Raw genomic sequence first — 20,675 nt, 5'->3', positions numbered from 1 at the left:
CCTGAATCTGAGAGGTAGGAACAAACTGGGCAGCCTTTTGTAAATATGTCAGAATGTCATTGGTGCTGAACCTCTTTCCCTCTCAACCATCTATCATCTATCTATCTATCATGTGTAAAGCAAAATCCATCTGTGATGATCCTTCACACCTCTTGTTAAATGAATTCCAATTACTCCCATCTGAACGCAGATACCGCCACCCCAACTCCAAAACCAGTACATTTAAATTCTCATTCATACGGATGCAGCCATTCAAAACAAGCAGGCGATACCGCATTATTTTGCGGTGCGCTTGACGCAGCCTACCGCGAGTTACCGTAAATTCTCGTATAGTACCTCATAATACCACGTGGTACCGCAAGTAAAGTAATAGTATCCGGAATTTCCACAAGGTGGAGCTAATAAAGCTCAACCTCTCATGTTTGATCTGTCGCCATCAAAGTCTTTAACGAAGATATTACTAATAGTATTAATAATGAATGACCTTGGACAAGCTGTAAACTCAAGCTTTCTTAACGAGTAAGTACTGTACTTACTGGGTTTTGGAGGGGGGGAGGTGTCTTTCGCTGGAAATCTCGCCCCCTTCTACTTTGAAAATACCTGTGAAATCGGTTTAATTCGTCACAATCAGCACTCCTGCAAAGAGTGATGAAAACCGCACTGTGCCAGGCGAATGCACATCAATATGTTTGGCTTTTGGGAACAATTCTCCCAGATATCCAACTGTTGCCCATCACTCAAAAGAAGGAGGGGGGGTTGTACTTGCAGTGCATCGGTATAGATGGGAAAGACAGAGCCGACCGCTACGCCGCCCTCGTGTTTGGGGTGCTTATCATGCATAACAAGGAAGATTAATAAACATAAACATAATCTCATGGTTAGTCAAGTCTAGCCATGTGTGAGTCTAGTCTCACAGAGCTTCAACAACAGATGACAACTTGTGAGTTTGATTAAGAATGAATAAAAGCATTTCATTAATAACGCGTTTGCGTTTGTCTGGGTGCTGACAAAGAAAAAAATAATTACTTTTTGACAATGAAGAACTGTGTGTGTGTCTCTCTGCTGGCGTTTGTAATCATTTTTATTTTTAAATACATTTTAGCAAAGTAATGTACCATAAAAGTATTGTGAGACATATTTGGGTGAACATGTTCAGTGTTCAGTGTGTGGTTATTTGTTTGGTGAGAGTGAAGTTTTATTTAATCTCTGACCCAGGGAAAAGTGTGGTGTGGACGGCTGAGGAGAGAATGCAGGCTCGCGCTGTGTCCGTTATTCTTTTTTTCTTTTTCTGGTTTGGTCGGATAGTTTTTGTTTTTGTTTTATCAATAAAGTTTGATAATCGGCCACTGAAAGCTCTGTTGTCCTTCACATGAATGCCTGAAACATTGTACCGAACCCAGGATTTTACAGTTTTTCTTTAAAATACCAATAACAGCAACATACAGTTTACATAATATGTTGATGTTCCAAAATTAATATCGTTTATGACCTTTATGACCTTCGTTATGCTCTTCGTTAATGTCTAAGCACATCATTATATCTCACTTTTTATTTCTTTTAAAAAAAAAATAAAAATCGTTTGCCCAGCCTAACAGTATTGTTGTTATTGTTTTTATCCTGTAAAGCGCACTGAGGAGCCACCTTTAAAGGCGCTGTATACAATAAAGTTCATTATTATTACTATTGTTAATTTGCTGGACAGAGAGGTGAACATTATTACGCAGAAGACAAAGATAGCGATTTACATTGCATTGTGCTGCTGTAATACAGTTTTAAATAATTAAAAGTCTAAACAGTATCAGCTTTATTTATGGGTTGTAATTAAAAAAAAGTCAAAAACCGCACTCAAAATGCAATTGAGAGCTTTCTGGCAAGAGGAGACACCCAAATTAATAATGTAACATGCCACTGTTTGTGCATGAATAAGGTTATACTGCTATTTCCTTAGATACGCGATTCCATGTTTTTTTTTTTTTATCCCCGGCGGAACCGGGCATCCATAAGAATCAAGTAATAGGTTTATTCCATGCTGAAAAAAAGAAGAAAGAAAACACATTCCATGAGAATCAGCGCTTTTATATAGCGCCTTTAAAGGTGGCTTCTCAAAATACTTTACAGGATAAAAACAACAATAACAACAACAACAATATTGTATTTCATTGCACTTTGACAAATCGTCCTTAAATCAATTGTTGATTTAGTTTGACAGTAACCCTAACACTAACCCTATTTTATTTTTTCAAAGAAATGTTTGTTAAAAAAAAAAAGTCATGACTCCGGCTGGATTCGAACACCCAACGTCTGATGTGTAAGTCGGGAACCTAACCCACAGCGCCCACATGAGGAGTGTTGAAAAAGCCCTACAGAAACATTATCAATAGACATCATACAGCGTGTACTATTCTTGTGTTGCGGTACATGAATATAATTATATCGTTATTAATTTCTTTAGATACGCGATTCAATATTATATTCCCTTTTAATCAAATTCTAAAAGTATGCTTGTTGACTCCGGTATCACGTTAGTTAAAGACTTCGATACTTAAAATGTTTAGGGAGAAATGGAATACTGGTGTGTATTTTTTCTTTATAGTACCGAGACCAGCCATATACTGTATGTTTATGTTCCAAAATTAATATCGTTTATGGCCTTCACACGCGTTACAGTATGCTCCTATTCTTTTTATGCTCAGCTACTAAGATTTCCCTTCAGTGGTAAAATTCTATATAAATATTCAATATTCAACGGGCACAGTAAAGACATTTAAATCTTTCTACGACCGACCAACGCACCACAAGTGCCCCTGTTGGTCAACCAATCATGTACCGCGGTATTTTATGTCATCTCGCCCCACGATGCACGACGCCGTAGCCAATTACCCCCGGTACGTGCCTGTGCCGCGTACTTTGAATGGCTGCATCTGTACCTGTAGCCAAATCCTTACGTAACACTTGGTTTTCTATCCAAATATGTATGTACATTGTTTTTGTTTATTTTTATTTTTATGTCTGTCTACATCAACAACTGCTGCTGTAAAACAAATTGCTCACTCTGGGATAATAAAGCCTCTCTCTCTCAGCGTCTCTCAGTCATTGCTGTGCTGGCCTACCAGTAAGAAAGAAGAGCAGACCGGCCAAAATGAGACTGAACTAGTAGAGGTGCTGCTTGCTTTATCACAAGGAATTTTGTAGATACAAGCAATAGATGGACTAAAGTTGGGTTGCTTAGGTTCAGTGACATCAGGATTGGTCCATCTGCATCTTAACTCCCGAGGTAAAAGGGGGTTTTATGTGCAGGTTTCCACTTACTATACTATTATTATATTAACTATCTAAGGATCTGTTACACTGATCTGTTTCCCAACAGATGAACTGACATAACTGTGTTTGGGGGTGATTGATATTTACTGATCCTGCAGACTGCAGATTTACTAAATTATTATCTGTTAAGTAACTGAACTTGTATCTCAATGTGCTTTGCTTTGCATTAATAATTAGTTTAATAAGTTAATTAGTTGGATTAAGTAATAAGTAATTAGTAACCTAATTTACCATAATACAGTAATTTAACAACACACTTTTAAACAGCTAAATACATTTAATTATTTCAAGTGGTTTATAAAGAAAATAATTTAAACTCAAGTTTAAAGAATGCTAAACAGAATTTTTTTTCCATATATACATTACAATTTACGCAAAACATAAAGATGTAAAACAGAAAACATTAATATAGATAATAAATATGTATCTATATTCTTCTTGTGTTTTGTTTTGGAGGAATGGGTCAAAATTCCCTTACAGTGAACAGCAACAGGAAACGTTTGGTTACAGTTATTGAAGTTAAAGGTTGTGCAACTAGTTAGTGAATTGAAAGGGTACCGAAATAAGTGGATTTTTCACTTTTTCACACAGGGACATTGGATGTTTGATGACTTTGTTAAATGAAACAGGCACTAAACTTTGGTGTTATTTGTTCATTCAGACTACCTTTATACATCACTAGGACCAGTATGAAGCTCTGATAACATTCAGTGGCAACAATATGCAGAATTTTAGAAAATCTGAAAGGCAGTGAATACATTTTCTGTGTTACCCATTATGTTTGTCACTGAAATAAAGTATGTACTATCCAAAATATATTGTTTCTTCTCCATAAAAAATAAAAACTTGTTTGTATATTCACAAGCTTTTTAGCGATCTGGTTAAACCTGCTAAATTTACATACAGGAATCTTACTGTCCCAAAACTATAAGGTTTAAAAAGAAAAAAGGAAAGTAAAATTCATATGGACTGGTTCATGTAAGACACACTAACAAGCATAATTAAAACATCAGATGCAATAATAATGAAGTTTGCACCAAACATTTGTAAAATCAAACCAAATATATAAACTTACCCATAGGCAACTCCAGCTATTGTGCATTTCTTGAATTGCATCACATTGCAAGTCAAAGTCCCAGTTTTGTCTGAAAATATATATTTGACCTAAAAAAAAATGAATGCATTGCTTTGCTGAAATGATACTGCAATTATAACACTTACATACAAGGCTATTAGGTCTTTTCAGATGTACTTCCCTGTTCGAGTTTGTGACTTCCAGACCCTATTATATGTGAACAACCTAAGTGTGAAAATGTTTCTGCTTCAGTTGTTATTGTCCATACTTACTAGCTCAAAGTAAGGAAATCGGTTAGGGAGCAAATAATCTGTGTGATAAAATCTTTGCAGCTCATATGTACCATTCTGGCTGTAGTCCCATAATAAAATGTTCAAATTACAGAAAGTTTACATACAGTATGTAAAAATCACATTGTGCTGTGAGTTTCTTCAATGGTTTATTAGTACAGTGTATGCATAACACAGTCACACCTAAGCCTTCATTATACTTTCAGTTTCTCTTTTTTTGCACATGTATTTTGAATTGAATTGAATATTTCCTAAAAGTTGTGAGTAACCTGCAATTATGTCCAGTAAGCACACCAGTGATTTAATTTTTCAATTATTTACTGTGCATTTTATTTGTTGTTAACAGTACAGTTCAGGGTAATGAATTCAGGATTAAAGTCAAAAGTACTGTATATTTTAAGTGCATGTTTTTGGTGCACTTTTGGTGTTCAGATTAGAGGGTTTAAATGACTTGTAAAGCTATTTCGTTCTTCCATCATTATTTATTTTCTCTGTGCCTAAATAAATGGGGAAAGTTTATTTTCTCTACTTCATATACTGCTAAATGCTCCCTAATTAGCACACAGACCTGTTAACCAGTAAAAGACCATAAACCCTGATGATCCTGCAGTCCTACTCTCCAGTCCCTCATCCCTTTCTCCCACACAGCTAAGGAAAATAGGAGGTCTGCTGCATTATACTGAATAATTATTCTCTATATTTGCTCAAACAACAGCTAAGAAGGGCTGTTTCCGACATACGTAACATTCTGGTTATGAAAAGCCTTACACATCCAGGCATTCAGAATGCGTGCTGGATAATGCAGCAATTCACAGTGTACACACCTTTGTGTAACATACTGCACTACACTTAAAATATTTTGTTGTCGGAATGCTGTATTTTGTAAAACTGCCGGATGGTGCAGTAAATGCTTAACGTGACACGTGGAAGCTTTTGAGCTGTCGCCAGAAAACACCTGGTTTTGAATCCCAGTCAATGTTTAGCCCCATGAGACAATCTTTTTCCAATTATTTAAGTTATGAACTGTTTAGACTTTTATTAATTTTAAACACAGTATGATTGTATGTAATACAGTATGAACACAGTATTACAGTATGATACATGAATTTAAAAAAAAGTAGGGCTATTTTACAAAAACAAAATTACTCAGTTGAATATTTAAAAATAGTTTATTATTATACTGTAGCTTGTTGTGAGCACGATGTGCTCCTTTCAGGTTTAAAATACACATTGAGATGATCTATATTTTATCTTAATGAATAGTTCAGCAACAAGTAACCAGAAGATTAATTTAACTTCAAATTTTGATTATGAAAAATATATTGTACACATATTGCACTGTAGTGGTTATAAAGCCATATGGTCTCATGCAATATATACCTAATGTACATACAATAGACGGTAGTGGTAGCTAAATGTAAAAAACAAAGTACAGAACAGTAATCCACCTTCTTCATCAACATTTTATGCGTCAAAGTCTTTAACACTGTAACATACAGTGGTTATTTTGAAAAAGTTTGAACATGCTTGTTCTAACTATATTAAGTTTATATACTTCATTAAAAAAGTTATAATATTGTATTCTTTTCTAAGAATACATAATAAGTGCACTGTGCTTGGCTGCTGTTATTGTTGTGAAAAAAGTTGTAATACTGATTTAATACCACTAGACACAACCTTACAAGGCGATAATGAAACCTTATGTAACCTGGGGAATGGGTGTAATTGAGAAGTACGAGTGAAATACCTGCCCGAGTTCTTCATTGAGATTGGAGGTACGTGCCATGGCAGGAGTGTTTGTGACCTCATAATGCATGTCAACATCCTGCAATGCAAGAATATAAAAACTATAATGTGACAGCTTCATCATTTTTATACAGCTCAAATACATTAACACAGCTCATAGTTAATTAAATTAACTATGATCAATCTAGTGAACAGCTAACTAATGAGAGTCTTATTCCTCTAAGATATCAGATAATCAAATTTGCTGACCTCTCTCTATGCATACAAACTGAATGGGGCAATGTGTGTTTAAATTAGTATTACCAGTTGATTTCAGTACCACACTTCACTCCATCAGAGAAAATAATTCATCAGAAAAAAGTCTTCATTTTGCCTAAAAAATAATTTTCAAAAATCTAGGACTAACTGGTCAACAGCAGTATTGATAGAGACATATGTTACACATTAGTGAAGTGAAATTAGCCTTTTTTGTCAGTGGTCTAAGGAGATTTCTATTTCAATTAAAGTATTAATGTGAGTATATAAGTATAGAATTTCAGCTTTTGCTTCTGAATATTATTTTGCATACATATCTAACCATGTTAAGAGCAATGACATTTATTGTCTTCAAGACCCCCATTTCTGATAAGCATAACTAATGTTATTAATGGCTGACAAGATTTTCTAATTGCTCATGTGTTCCATATTGCATTAATTTTAAAAACATGAAAGAGCTATGAATGTACGCCTTGGTCCGGACATTTGTGTTTACTTTTTGGGGTGCCCATTGAAGTAGAAGGTACAAACCAAAATGAAGAATAGAGAGTTGTCTGTGATGGAAAAGCAAGCAAATGTGAAAATAAGGGAACATTCCAATAAGATCCATTGTAGAGATTAGGCAACCGTAGATCCACCATGTGGAATGTCTTGAAAAACAAAGAAACTACTGCAGCAGTAGGCAATCAGCTAAAAACAGGTCACTTAAGGAAGACAATAGCAGTTTATGACAGAAAAATCATTAGAGCTATAAAGAAAATCCATAAGATATCAGCTAAAGAAAGAGATAGCAAACAATCTCCACAGTGCAGTGGTAAAAGTATCTCAATTAACTCTGCACCACACGGCAACATGAAACCCCTCATTAGTACTAAAAACAGAAAGGCTAGATTAGAATTTGCAAAAAAGTACAAAGATGAGCCACAACAGTTCTGGAACAAGGTTTAATATACTGTACAGACAAAATGAAGATAAAACTTGATCAAGGTGATGAAAAGGCAAAAGTATGGAGAAAGATGTGTACCCTGCTTTGTGCCTATTGCTTGCTGGGATAGACTCTAGCTCCCCAGCAACCCTGAATTAAATCAAGTGATTAGAAAATGATTGAAATGAAGTTCAATCACACATAAAACTCAGATTTCCAATTAGAAGTTTAGTAAAATAAGCCATAATATTTCAATATACAGTCCATTTTAGGCTTGGGCCTCCACTAAAAAATGAGTTAACTGAACCAATAGTCACAATGACTAAGTATGGTAAGATAATTTATGAAATAATAAAAATAACTTTCTGTACACAAATGAAATTTCACATAAACTTGTTTTGAAATTACACCATATATTCTTGATGCAGTATAGCAGATTATGAACTAATTAAGTGTATTAATTAATTACTAATTAAGTACTAATTAAGTGTGTAATGTACATGTAAATTATACAGGCAGCTAGTCCAGAGATAATTTAAATGTCTCTCTAATAGTTAGATTTCTATCTTTGCATTTTTTATTACATTATTTTTGCATGTTTAGCTCAGAGCAGCAGCTTTCCTTTTCTGTAAAGAGGTTATTAGCATGTCAACATCACCATCCCTAAACTAGTATTCCTCTGGTTTTTACCACTTTTTTGTAACTTTTTGTCTATAATATTTTTTTTGTATTTTTTTCTGAATAGTAAACACCAAGTCATGTTTAGAGTGAAACCTTTTTTTCTAGTTTTAAGAAAGAGGTTCATTTTAAATTCACAATACAAAAAAAAAACAAATACATAAACCATACAAATGCAAAGCGTACCTCACATATCCTAAATACAAACTGTACATAACTGACAAATATACAGATCTAGCTATTCAAAATGAGCTAGGTACGCTGTGTTAAAACGCGGTGGACGTGGCGCAATATACCATATCATACCCCATGTTTTTTTAAAATAGGAGAATAGCATCCGGAAGCACTAATAAAGTTAATAAAGTTTAACGTCTCATGTACAGTATTTGAGCTGTCACCAGAAAACACCTAATTTCGAATACCGGTCACTGCTGAGGGACAATCTTTTTCCAATAAAGGAATTAAGTATTGTACTCTTTAGCCTTTTAATAGTTTTAAACTGTGTATTTCAGCATTTTAATCATTAAACATTAAAAAGTCGGTATATTTTCTAAAAGCAAGATTGCTCAGTTGGACAAAAGTACACAACCTTCCACCTTCATCATAAATAATTTAATTATGCATAAGTATTTTACTTACATCAAAGTCTTTAACTTGGTAACTTACAGTGGGTTTTGGTTTTAACGTGCTTGTTATAACATTATTAAGATTATATTCTGTACTTCATAAAAAGTTATAACGTTTTATCCTTTTCTAAGAATACATAGTAAGAACACCACTTGCTGTTATTGTAAAAAGATAAATGTTGTAGGGATTTTATATCACTTGATAGTTATATTAATATGGAATTGTGTAACTAAGCAGCTAAAGTATCACAAGTGGACAGTTTGGAAACATTTTGACATTTATTTATTTAAAAAAAAACAGTCTATTGTTCTTGTAGTGGTAATGAGCACTGCAATGTAGCGAGCTGCAGCCAGGTGGTTCAAAGCGCAATCAGAGCATTACTTTCGGTTTATTTCTCATATAGCTGAATGCATAAAAATACCCCACTATTATAGCTTACTGTGAACTTGATGAGTCTTTCAGGTGTACACCCAAATTGAGAAAACCTATATTTAGTCTTAATCCAAATGTAAGCAGCCAGTAATCAGCCAACAATTTAACTTGGAATTAAAAAATTTAAACTTTACTATATAGTACGCCGCCTGAAATTGAACCTGGTCCATCAGCGTCATTCAATAGGGAGCCAGCTGGATGAATTATTATACGCGATGGTTTTGTGTTTAAGGATTTCTTCACGGAAATCTTTAAATTGAATGAGGGAGGGGGAAAGGATTATTTTTCACAATAACCAGTAATCGGGGAACAGCTTATCAACACGATTTTTTTAATTTTTAAAAACGAAATCGAAAATAAGATACAATGACGTGTTCCTGCCTAACTCAAACATTGCATGACTTTAATAGCTGTAAAAAACTGGTTTAGATGGTTATAAAACACTTCATAAAAGTTGTACTGATTTTATACCTCTTGGTAGTAATATTAATGTGGAGTAGTGTAATTAAGCAGCTAAAATATCACAAGGAGACATTTTGGAAACATTTGACATTTGTTTTATAAAAAATATATATGTTATCCTTGTAGAGGTAATAGGCAATTAACTGTTTCTTACATAGCCAAATATATAAAATATATAAAAATAGTCCACTATTATAGCTTGTTGTTGGCTACGGTGTGAGTGTGTGTATTTGGATGAGTTATTATAAGTGATGGTTTCGTGATTTCACTGAATTTTATAAGCTAAAGGAGAGAAAAGGGTTACATTTACATGTTGTGTATCACCTCTTCATATATTTGTAAAAACATTCCAATTTAAATGCAATAAGGAATATATTATTTATAATATTGTAATGAATTTGTGTTCTTGGGCTTGTGCTCTCACTGCTCCTGTCTTGGTTCATCCTTCACCACATGGGATCGAACCCAGGTCTCCAGCGTCGCTCCATAGAGGTGTTGCCAGCTGAGCGACAGAAGACCTTCTTCAGCCTATGCAGGCAACATCCCTGTTATGCGCAGGGGAGTAGAGGGCTGTACTGTCACCACGCTGCAACCGGCTTTTTAACATTTGTATGTCTGCTGTTCGTTGCAATATTAATTTTGAATGATCATGCACGAGCTGTAAACTGAAGAGTTAGAGAAGACACGTTGAGTCTTGTCTTTTCAGCTTGGAATTTAACCTTTACAGCGATCCTTTTGGCTATATTTTTTCATAGCCGGATGAGTAAAAATAGATTGGATTAATAACTGGAGCTAGAAAAGATATTTCACACATACTTTGAAACCATAGGGCTTTGGAACAGCAGGAGGGAGTCCCAGCTGGGAGAGGGGGCGGTATTTTGATTTTCCTGTGCAAACCATATTTGCTACAATGAGTCCCTGAAGCATATCTTCAGTTTTCGTAATTATAAAAAATAAACCTTTGCCGAGTTTGCATGAGAGACAAAAGGTACCTTTTGAGTAGTCGTGTACTGCTTGCAGAGTAGAAGATTTTGACAAACAGCTAATTCTGCTTGAAGAATTTGAAATCTGTCTGTTATGTAGCTTTATTTAATTGAGCAGAAAGTCACCTTGCTCTTACAAGTGGCTCTGTTAAGCAGAGTTTGTCTTAACACATCGCACCCTTTGAATGAGTTTTAATCAACTTTGTCTTTCCAAGGGGGTTGAGCGGGGTGATGGAGAGTGGAAACAAATGACAGCTTGCACTTTTCGTTCCCCCCTGGCGCGAGGTGATAATGTGAAAAACGGGTTTTTTATTTTACTGGAAGTGTGAACATTAAATGAGCACCGGGGCGTACAGTGAGATTACTGAGATGGATAATTTTCGTAGATATGTTGTCAAATATCTGAATTGTTGCTTTCTTGAGACAAGATAAAATTGTTTCCAGCTACAGATGCAGCCATTCAAAACGAGCGGGGTATGCTGCGGTACCACGCGTGGGCGTGTCGCAATTAAACGTGTCATAACACTGTTGTACTGTACTGTATGCAAATTATGTTAATAGTATATGGAATCACTGCCAGGTGGAGCTAATAAAATTTAACCTTTCATGTACAGCATTTGAGCTGTCACCAGAAAACACCCGGTTTCGAATCCCGATCACTGCTGAGGGACAATCTTCATCCAATTAAGAATTTAAGATGTATACTCTTTAGACTTTTCATTTTAAACTGTGTATTACAGCATGTTAATCATTAAACATTAAAATGTTGGTATATTTTATAAAAGCAAGATTGCTCAGTTGGACAAAAGTACACAACCTACCACCTTTATCATAAATATTTTAATTATGCAGAAATATTTTATGCATCAATGTATTTACCGAAGATATTACTAATAGTATTAATAATGAATAACCTTGGACAAGCTGTAAGCTCAAAGTATCAGCCTGGTCCACTTACTTTGTAACCGTCTTTGTAAACGAAGACTATTTTTTCATTTACAAAAAGTAACATCACAACATTTCGTTGATCTGATCACGTATTCATTTCAAATCATACAAAGTAAGTTATGAGAATCTCTGATTCACCATGCCTTTCACATGCTCCTTCTGACCATATTAAGATTATATACTTTGTGAAAAGTGATAGTCTTTTAACCTTTTCTGTGAATTCGCTCGTTATTGGCGTAAACAAAAGTACTTTTAGAATTTGATTAACAGGGAATATAATAGGAATATAATATCTAGACAAATTAATAATGATATAATTATATCCATGGCGAATAAACTGAAGAGTTAGTTAATGCGACACGGAATTATTAAGAATTATCACCTCTTTTTACACTTGAGAACAAATGAGAACATTCCACTCAGTGGGCGATGCACTGTTATCTCAATCATATGCTAATTCGTTTTACACCACGGGAAGAAAGGAGAATTTGATTGTACTGTATCTGTACAGAATGTGTGTTGCGTTTACAAAATTAAAGTGTTTAAAGCGTGTAATTAAAAAGTAAAAAAAAAAACTTAAAGCTTAAGATTCTAACATGATCACGAGGAAGTGTATTGCATGTCTAATGGTCTAACCCCATTTTTGATTAAAATCGCAAACGGGTGTTTAATTAAATGCCTTTTTTGACTCACAATCTGACAAACTTCAAGCAAACTGGGGTAAAGTTAGCTTGAAGTTCAAAAACGATTTTGGCATGCCTTTAGCATTTTCACAAAACATTTGCTTTGTGTATAAAGTACATTGTGAATGTTTCCACAGCCTTCACTTTGTCATTTTTATGCCATTTTTTTACCCCACACGAATATTCTTATGTCCCTATCTTTGCAAGGGAAACAGTGCAAATTTTAATACTAATTAAATGACCGCGGGCACTTTCCACCCCCTCTACATTCTCAGAGTAGAATAGGCTAACCTTCTAATGAAAGACAGTCCACCCTTTCCCCCACGGACAGGAAAAGTCTAACCACATGTAAGACTTTGATGCTTAAAATGTTTAGGGAGAAATGGAATATTGGTGTGTATTTTTTTCTTTAAATTACCAATAACAGCAATATACAGTTTACATAATATGTTTATGTTCCTAAATTAATATCGTTTATGACTTTCAGATGCATTATGCTCCTCTTCTTTTTATGCTCAGCTACTAAAATTTCCCTTAAGTTCTAAAATTGCATATAAATATTAAATACTAAGTGGATTAAAATGTGCACAGTAAAGACCATTGAACCATGAGTGCCCCTGTCGGTCATTTTGGCCAGCCAATCACGTACCGCGTTACGCTGCGGTGGTTTGTGGGTAGTTGCGTGCAGTATGGGTTTGTACCGTGCATTTTGAATGGCTGCATCTGTACGTGACCTTGCCCCCGTGCAATTTGTGGGAAAGAGGTTTAGTGGGCTGTGTAATGACCATAGAGTGTCACTCTACACTGTACAGTATAACAGTATAAAGCAAGTATGTTTTTTTAATGTTTCTAAGTGCTAATCTTGCAAGTACATTTTGTATTCAGTTTGCTTCTGTGTGTTAGCTGGTGGGCAATTGTTTGAGGTGAAAATTCTTCCACAAGGAGTGTACCTTTAATGCAGAGAAGACAGCACCAAATGTTTTCATCTCTGTATGTCGCTCAAGCCATTTCTCTTTGGCATTTTAGTCTTAGAGGTGGGAAGACGCCTCCCCTCTCCCCCTTTCCTGCCTGACCTGTTCCCATTTTTTAACCATTCTGTGTCCGAATCGCAGAGGCTGAGAGAGAGTAGGGAGAGACAGAAAAAAGTGAACCCTGGTTTAATTTTAAATTATATATTACCTTCATTTTTTATTTTACAACTTTGTTCTTTACTTATTTTTTGATAGTCAGATTTAACGTAATTTGGAACACAGTCTTGCAAATTAATGTTTTTACAAGATGTGGAAGTGCCACAATTTATCACAGTGCACATTTTAATACTAATTATTGATTACTAACAGTTCATGCACCTGACACCTGAATTTATTTAAATGTATAGAAAATATTAAATTGTGACATAACATTCAGAAATACAATTGAACATAGTCAGTGATATTTGTGTAGATGAAACGTTTCTAAAATTTATTTCTTTTAAATTAAAAACGATTAAAATGTATAATAAGACCCTGCTTTGTTTAACAATGGTTTCGAATATAAAACTAACTGGTGAGAAAGCTATGTCTAATGATAATTCAAAGATTTCATTCCATTATTAAGTTTTAAAAGGCAGACACTCAGTGCCATAAAAACTGCAAACTACAGAACAGTCTCCTTACAGCGCCGCCTCTTCTCTGACTGAGCTCAGTGGGTGGTGCGCTATTTTCTCAGCCACCTGCTAATTTGCTTCACACCACAGGAAAGCAGTAGAATGTGACTGTACTGTATCTGTACGAAATGCATGTTTACAAAATTAAAGTGTTTAAAATGTTCAATTAAAAAGTTAAAAAAAACTTACAGTTTACACAGATTCTAAGCTGATCACAAGGAAAATCACCAGTTTTTCGTGGATTTCATGTGTTTAACTAAACCCGTTTTTTATGGGTTTTAAAATCATGCAATGTCTATTTTAGGCAAACATGTTATTGTTTCTTATTTTTGATTTTCTTTCAAATTAAAATAATCAGTTGCCCATCGTGCCACAGAATGTTATGTTACATTTTTATGTTTTTGAGAGACTTCGGAAGGCTTCAACTGATGCATAAAAAATATAGCATAATGCCTACTGAATATGTTATAATATATATAAAAAAAACAACATGTTAATATAGTGTACATAATTTGTACTATTTTATTTTTTTAAAATTATTTGTTAGAAGAAAAACTTGGGCCCAGATGCAGGTAGTCAACTCAGATCACCTAGACAGAACCCTTATTGACAAAGCTGCTGTACCAACGGGCTGCTCGGAAACACAGCTGAGACAAACAGCTTAAAAAAGTTTAGAAAGTAATCATGAGTGAATGAGTCAAATTAAAAATAAAACACGTTTACAAAGAAAGTGGATTACAGTAATACTACCTGCTATATAAATACATATATTTAGATCCTTCAATTAATACTGTTATTAATTTCTTTAGAAAAGCAATTCCATATTATATTACCTATTTAGCGGATTCTAAAAAGTATGAGGTTTTTTACTGCGATAACAAGCGCAAGTATTCATAACTACATGAAACATGGAATACAGAAGAAGTTTCAGAAATAAAGGTCTGGAACAACCTGTCTCAAAAATAGATGTTTAATAAATTGAAGTTATTGAAAACAGTGACAAATCACCCCCTGAACAAAAAACAATTTTAAAATACAAGCAGTTTGAAATTATTAGTTGTTATTAATAAATCACTTAACTTTTAATGTGTTGTGATATTTAAAAATACCAACAAATTAAATATAGTGTCAATAATATTTACTATTTTAGTTTTTCAAAGAAATGTTTATTTGTTAAAAGTGAGAGCTGGGTTCGAACCCCCAACCTCCATCATGCGAGTCACACGGCAAAGCCATTACACCAAAGTGCCACTTGACACCTTAAGTTATAGCTGAAAAGGGCAGACAATCGTGGGTGAATGAGTCAAATTGATGCAGATGTTTAAAAGAAAGTGTACTACTGTAATAATTTGTGCTATATTAATATAATTATATCGTTATTAATTTCTTTATATACGTGATTACATATTATATTTCCTATTAATCAAATTCTAAAAAGTATGCGTTTTTTACTGCAATAACGAGTGCAAGTATTCATAGAAAAGGTTAAAACATCATAACTTTTTATGAAGTATTTAAACTTAATATAGTCAGAAGGAGCGTGTAAAAACTAAAATGAAGCAATCCTTTCTCTAACAATCGATGTTCCACGAGTGCCGCCTGTCGGTCATTTTGACCAGCCAATCACTACTGCGGTATAACGCGCTAAACTGCAGATAATTTCGCATATTACGGGGTTTTATGGAACATTTTGAATGGCTGCATCTGTATATCAATCATCTACAATGATAAAATATTCACCCAAAAATTAGGTTATAAGACTTCAACTTCACAGCAAGACAAGATTTACCCTGTCCCTCCTAATGGATGGTAGATTTGCAATTCTAATAGATTCACAAGTATATGCACAAATCTAAACTGTAAGGGGGAGTCAGTATATGAACAGGGAACTCTTTTCCTGTAATGTTAAGATAAACTTGAACATATTTAGTGGCATGTTCAACATATTGTAATTATTCTTGCTGTAAAGGTTTTCTTTTTCTCAATTTTAAGTACATTCTACTCCACAAATTTAACCTAAATGAAAATTTATGAGTCTATTAAAATCTTTAGAAAAATTGTTTGAGTTACATTTCTATGCTTTCATAGAAATGATTAATCACCAAAAAAACAGAATACTAATAGTGTATACCAACACAGAACCTGTCACTCACCCAATTTATGAAGTATGCTTGGACAAATTTAATGACCTCCAGGGTAACCAAGAGACTTATTGGAATGAGGTTATTGAAGAGAATGATGAAAGTCAGGAAATTTAATCCGAAGTTGGAAGCACCTCCATCTGTAAATAAAGTATAACAAAAAAATGGCACAACCAAGATTCTACCAAATCACCTATTATAGCAGTATAGCAGTATAGCATCTTTTGTTACATTAATTACATTTACTATGAATGCGCTTGCAACTCTGAAAAGGATTCAAAGATTCAGATTAATGAGCAGTTGGAACCATGTTTTGAATGATTATTAATTAATGTATTTCAAATTTGAGTTGTTTCAAATTTCACAATGGAATAAACAGCAACCAAATTCAACATATAACATAAATAAATATTTTTATAGTAACATTTTACTTCCCACTGGGTATACATTTTAAATGCACATAACTTCTGTTAATTGGTTGAACTTTTGAGAAGTACATCTGACAGAAATTACTTTGTTGTAATAGAATTGCAGATTAACGAATGTAATAATTAAATGTATGCTTTAATCTCCACGGTTTAATGCATAGAGAGAGAGGCTTCTTATATCAAGAAGGAAAATAGCTACAGACAAATTAGAAGATTCCATAAATCAAAAGTGAGCAGATTTTTAGATTCTTAGCCACTTACCCAATATGCCTGTACAGAGATATACTGTGTCAGGATGAGGGTGGTTATGGAATAAACCTTTTCTCTAATTTGAAATTGGCAATATTTTTCAATTTTATAATTTAAAAATGTGAAATTACAAACTGGTGATAAGTGTAACAGAAAGACAGAAAGCTGTCTAATAACACTTTGGATTTCATGATATTATTGTAAAATCAACTTTTTCTTAGTAAGAAGAAAAGTATTTTTTTACAAAATTAAGCTACCTAAAGTTCTACATTTGGTTAATTTTGGCAGTGCTATACGAAGTCAGATTTACTTTTAGTGTTCAAAAGGTACATTCAGTCCAAAATTCTGTTATTTTGTGGACCAAATAATTTAGTATAAGGCTTTGTGGCAGAAATTCACTGATCCCTCCTACAGATTTAAGTGGGACAGTAGCAATTTAAAAGAATTATCAATATTATTTAGTTTCTTTGCGTCATTTACTAAAAGTAAATGTCTCAAAGAATCAATTTCCACCCTTAATAGTACATAATAAATCTAAAAAATGTATTAAAGACTATAATGTATACATTACCATCTCCAGCTATTTGCTATTTAAAATTAGATAATGTGGTTCAGAGGGAAATAATGTAAGCATTAAAACAATTGTTCAGATTTGGAATTATCATCTCCTTACTGTGTACTTGTCACGTATTTAGTGATGTTCTAAAGGTATGGTAAAATATATACCAGAACAAACAAATTATTATTATTTTTTACTTTTCATTTGAATGTAAACTTTTTAAACGATAATAAATACTACATGCAAACTATGAACATCACATTTTTGTCCAATTTACTGGCAAGTTTACTGGCAAGTTGTTACTTACAGGCTGCTTTTCATATACAGTACACAACTGCTGAATACTAAATGCTAAAGAGTATTTAAGAAAGAAAATCTACATATATTACTAATAGATAGTTAGGTTTGTAAAAGTGTGAGAAAATATAAATCTGCTTCACCTAAAGTCTCTTTTAACTATTTTATTTTTAAAAAGATGGAGCTCTTTAATCAGGTCCTGCTAAGATAAAAAAAAATGACAACAAAGAAATAAAATAGGAAAACATACAGTTGGGACAAATAGAAAAGTTATAAAACTTTGCAGTATTAAATCAATTCACTGCTTTATGTTTACTGAGATATTTATCATCAGTACATCAATTGATCCCTCCTTAATTAATTGGTTTTAATAATAATAATAAAAATAACAACAAAGAATATTTATTGTGGCTAATGGTTTGCTCTTACAGTTTAAATCCATGTACCAGGTGGTGTTGTCATGTTTTGCCTTCCAGATACTTTGTCCAATTGAGCAGATGAGGGATATGGCGAGCAGACAACCAAACAGGACAAGGATTTGAATATTTGTGATTCTTTCCACATTTGACAGCTTCAAGGGAGGACTTGTGGAATTCTAGAGAGCAAAAAAACAGAGAGAGAAGATATTACACAGTGTAAGGTCTGGCTTACAGTGGCTTCTTTAAAATATTATGATATACATTTAGAACTATGGTTGTATGTTACTCCTGGTTACTAAATTGTAATGACAAAAACATCCATTTTTATTTTCTACCTATATACATATGATTTTAGAAATATTGATTTCTTTCAAACATCTGTACAATGCAAAAAAGCCCTGATGAGGACAGAATGCAATTGCACACTACACAACAGATTGATATCTTCATTACGGAAATGGGAAAGGGAGATTTTGTATATGTATATGTAAGTCTTCACCATCAGCATTTTTTTCTGTTCCTTCCCTTACATCTTATCTTTGAATACACTGTATAAATACAATCATTAGTAAGTTATATAATGAAAAGATGACTGATCTTAATGGGCATAATATTCTCTGTAGCTCACAATCAGAAGCATTACGGGCTTGTTTGTTATTCATGACTTATTGGTGTGGATAAACAACATCTTTATTCCTGATAAAATGCTACTCCCAAGCTACTCCCCCAAATAAATTCTGTTTCTACCTAGCAATTTGAAATCCCCAGTTTTGAATCAAGTCAGTTTTACCATTGTAATGCTTAGACAAGCATAAAGCAATAAGAACTGTGCAGGAACCCATTAGAAATGTGCATTTTGTACCAAATGTGAGTTATCTGGTATTTGTAAAGACATATGTCAATCCAATGATGTTTACAAGACAGTTAGAATCAATTTGAGGAGCTCTCACAGCAAGTATTCCAAACTTTGGCAGAACAAAGCCACTCATGTGCTGCACCTTTGACTGTCCTAGTCACAGTCAATTTAAGATATGACATAGATTCAAATTGCTCTAGAACTAAGGTTCATGTTTGAAGACCACTATTAAGGGTGGGGTCATTTATCCTATGTTACTGAACTCTTAAACCTATTTTATCATTGTTAAAATTTAAAAGTTAAGAATTAAAAGAATATATACAGATGCAGCCATTCAAAATGCACGGTAAAACTCTGTACTGCGGATTTCCACGCACAGACTACTGCAGTATGTGATTGGCTGGCCAAAATGTGGCACTAGCGGTGCATTAGTTGAAATAATTGCTGCTTTTAATCTCTTTACTGTGGATGTTTAAATCCGTTTAATATTGTATATTAATATGGATATTTACAACTAAAGGGAAAGTTCTAAATTTGTCACGGAGGAGCATAACATCTCTGAACATCAAGGCGAGTAGCGGTAGTTTAAATAAAAAATGCACAACAGTATTCCACTTCATTCATAAACATTTTATGCATCAAAGTCTTTCACTCCGTCACTTACTGTGGTTATTTTGGAAACGTTTTGACGTGCTCGTTTTGATTTTATTAAGTTCATATACTTAAATAAAAATATATATTTTAACCTTTTCTATGAATACTTGCGTTCATTATTTTAGTAAAAAACGTGAACATTTTATCATCTGCTTAAAAGGGAATATAATATGAAATCACGTATCTAAAGAGATTAATAACAATATTAATTTAAGGATTTAAATATATTTATATAGCTCTAAGAACTGTATTACCGTAGTCCACTTTCTTTGTAAACATCTGCATTAACTTGACTCATTCACTCGTGATTACTTGGAAACATTTTGCCTGTCCTTTACAGCTACAGCTTAAGCTGTCAAGTGGCCAGGTGGCACAATGCCTTCAGTGCATCATTGGCATTTTGATGAAACAAACATTTTGCTGTCAGACAAGTCACTTTTTGAAACTTTTTGGTCTTAAATGCAAAATGATACATACAGTATGATGCAAAACCAACAGGTGTCTGTGTCCTGTGTCCTATCCCATCAAGGAAAACCAGCTCTACTGTCACGTATGGTGATGTCAACATTATGTTATTGTTCAGCTTGTCATCAGCAGGGATGCAGAAGCATGTAAAACCTGATTAAAACGCAGATTAAGCAAAATAATGACAACTTAGAGGAGGAAAACCTGCTTATGCCCTAAAATTGGGATAAAAAAATAACCTTTCAGCAAGACAATGATTCAAAGCACAAGTACAAAGCTACTCTGGAGTGGCTTAAAAATAAGAAAGTGAAACTCCTGAGTGCCTCAGTCAAAAGTGATGATTTAAAACATGAACATGAGAACCTGCAGATTTGAAAACTGCAGTACAAGCAACTTGAAAGTTCTGTCAAAAGGAATGAACAAAAACTGCACCAAGCTGATTTGATGAGTTGGTAAAAACTTACTTGAAAAGACTTGCAGCTGTAACTGCTACCAAAGGTGCTCCTACCAAACACCAGTTTAAATACGTATGCAATC

The 20,675-nt window shown here is 33.8% G+C and overlaps 1 protein-coding gene across 6 annotated transcripts in view; it reads right to left on the bottom strand.

Moving 5' to 3' along the window:
- The window catches only part of atp8a1 (ATPase phospholipid transporting 8A1), a 347,507-nt gene that overhangs the window by 145,534 nt on the left and 181,298 nt on the right, over window positions 1-20,675 (bottom strand). For all 6 annotated transcript variants that reach the window (XM_088627575.1, XM_088627593.1, XM_088627583.1 and 3 more), the window contains 4 exons: window positions 18,174-18,339; window positions 16,224-16,351; window positions 6,434-6,511; window positions 4,397-4,485 (listed from right to left, as the gene is read on the bottom strand). In XM_088627575.1, coding sequence (XP_088483701.1) covers window positions 4,397-4,485; window positions 6,434-6,511; window positions 16,224-16,351; window positions 18,174-18,339 — 461 coding nt within the window. The remainder of the gene's footprint in view (window positions 1-4,396; window positions 4,486-6,433; window positions 6,512-16,223; window positions 16,352-18,173; window positions 18,340-20,675) is intronic.

Source organism: Lepisosteus platostomus, chromosome 1, assembly GCF_059453375.1.
Source record: "Lepisosteus platostomus isolate fLepPlt1 chromosome 1, fLepPlt1.hap1, whole genome shotgun sequence".
Lineage (NCBI taxonomy): Eukaryota > Metazoa > Chordata > Actinopteri > Semionotiformes > Lepisosteidae > Lepisosteus > Lepisosteus platostomus.
This window is presented reverse-complemented; position numbering and strand designations above follow the sequence as displayed.